This window comes from Lolium perenne, chromosome 6 (genome assembly GCF_019359855.2).
Source record: "Lolium perenne isolate Kyuss_39 chromosome 6, Kyuss_2.0, whole genome shotgun sequence".
Taxonomy (NCBI): Eukaryota; Viridiplantae; Streptophyta; class Magnoliopsida; order Poales; family Poaceae; genus Lolium; species Lolium perenne.
This window is the reverse complement of record NC_067249.2, coordinates 254,525,612-254,527,469: the sequence shown is the minus strand read 5'-3', so window position 1 is coordinate 254,527,469 and position 1,858 is coordinate 254,525,612. Positions and strand designations below refer to the sequence as shown.

Sequence of the window (1,858 nt, the reverse complement as noted above, 5' to 3'; positions counted from 1 at the left end):
TCGTGGGCCTTGATTTCGTCCAATTCCGAGAATATTTCCTCACTAGGATTTCTGAAACCAAAAATAGCAGAAAACAGGAACTGGCACTTCGGCATCTCGTTAATAGGTTAGTTCCGGAAAACGCATCAAAACGATATAAAGTATGAATAAAACATGTAAGTATTGTCATAAAACTAGCATGGAAGATAAGAAATTATAGATACGTTTGAGACGTATCACTTCCCCTCCAATTTGTTTGATCTGAATCGAGTGGAGCTGCCCCGTTCGTCTCTGGTTCGTTCCAAAACAGCCCCAACCTGCTTCCGCACACCCTTTCTGCTCCAGCTGCTGCTCACAGCCAAGCAGCTAAGGGCACGTTTGGTAGCCTACACCTATTTCCTGCACCATTGGCGCAGTGGGAAGGTGCCCCCTGCGCGTTCAAGACGGGTCATGTGCCATAAAAGCCACGTTGTTTGGTGGCCTGCACAGAGTGTTTTCGGTCCCGTCGAGATTTGGGCTCTTTCCCGTTTGGTAGGTCGGTTTTTAGGCCTTGTAGCAGCCCAGAACAGCGCCACTACTGTTTGGTTGCAACCCATAATCCGGTACTGCCTACCTCTTCCCTGCAGTGGTCACGTTACCAGCGACGAACAACACAAGGAAGAACACAATCTATCATAGACGATAGAGAACTTAGCAGTGATCATAGACGACACAACATTTTGCAGACACGATCATGATTCTGGACACGACGGACAAGATCATAGTTCAACACACTAGAGACGAACAACAACTAGACACGACGACATTGTACAAGGTTAGCTTCAGACATGATGCTCGGAGACGACACACCTGGTGTCATCGCCATGGTACGGGCACCTGCTCACCACCTCAGTGCAGGTGTGGTCGAAGATGACCACACTGTACTCCAAGGAGGACACCTTCCAGAAGGTGAGGAACTGGCCTACCTTGAGCTGATGGGCGACGGTGAAGGCCGTCCATCCCTGGTCGATGAATGCGTCATTGCCGTCTCTCCTCTTAGTCATCCTCCAGTTGCATCCGGTATTGGTGGTGACGATGATGTTGGAAGGAATGTCTCCGAACCACTTGACGAAAGCTTTAGGGATCATGAGCCGACCGAAGGTGGGCTTGAAGATGATGCGGAGGAAGTGGTTCGGCCCTGCCTCCTCGTGGAAGTGGCCGACCTTAGCTGTCCTTCCACGACGCTTCTTCGCCGGTCCCTCGCCTGGAACCTCAGCAGGTGAACCAAGCATGATCTTCTCAGTATGCCAGAAGAACACAAGCCATTAGAGGTGTGCCTGCTCACAAGTAGTGTACATGAAAACGGACATTGATAACATTAGTAAGGCCTCATAAATTTTCTCACACGACATGCATAGGGAGTGGCCACAAACTAAGTGTAGTGTGTAACGACTATGGCACACATGACTAAGTTTGTGGCCACCACCTAGCCTTTCATTGTGTCTTTGTTGAATCATTGGCCAACGCAAATGAGGCCTCATACATTTGGTCAGATGGCAGGCAGAGGGACTATCCCCAAACTAAGTCTACTGTGCAACGAATATGGCACACACGACTAAGTTTGAAGGCAGCACCTTGCTTTCCATCGTGTCTTTGTTGAATCATTGGTCAATGCACTAGACAAACCAAAATGAGGCCTTATATGTATGATCACACGACAGGCAAATGGACTGTCCGCAAACTAAGTCTAGTGTGCCAGTAATATGGCACACATGACTAAGTTTGAGGGCATCACCCTGTTGTGCCATTGTTCAATCATTGGCCAATGCACTTAGACAAACGAAAAGGAGGCCTCATATATTGGATCACACGACATGCAGAGGGACTAACCACAAACTAA

At 48.5% G+C, this 1,858-nt stretch overlaps 1 protein-coding gene across 1 annotated transcript; it reads right to left on the bottom strand.

The window, feature by feature from the left end:
* Positions 1-800: 800 nt before the first annotated feature.
* LOC139832706 (B3 domain-containing protein At1g49475-like) lies at positions 801-1,250 on the bottom strand. Its single transcript, XM_071822525.1, has one exon. It carries the CDS (start codon positions 1,248-1,250, stop codon positions 801-803), a length of 450 nt encoding a protein of 149 aa, XP_071678626.1.
* Positions 1,251-1,858: the final 608 nt, after the last annotated feature.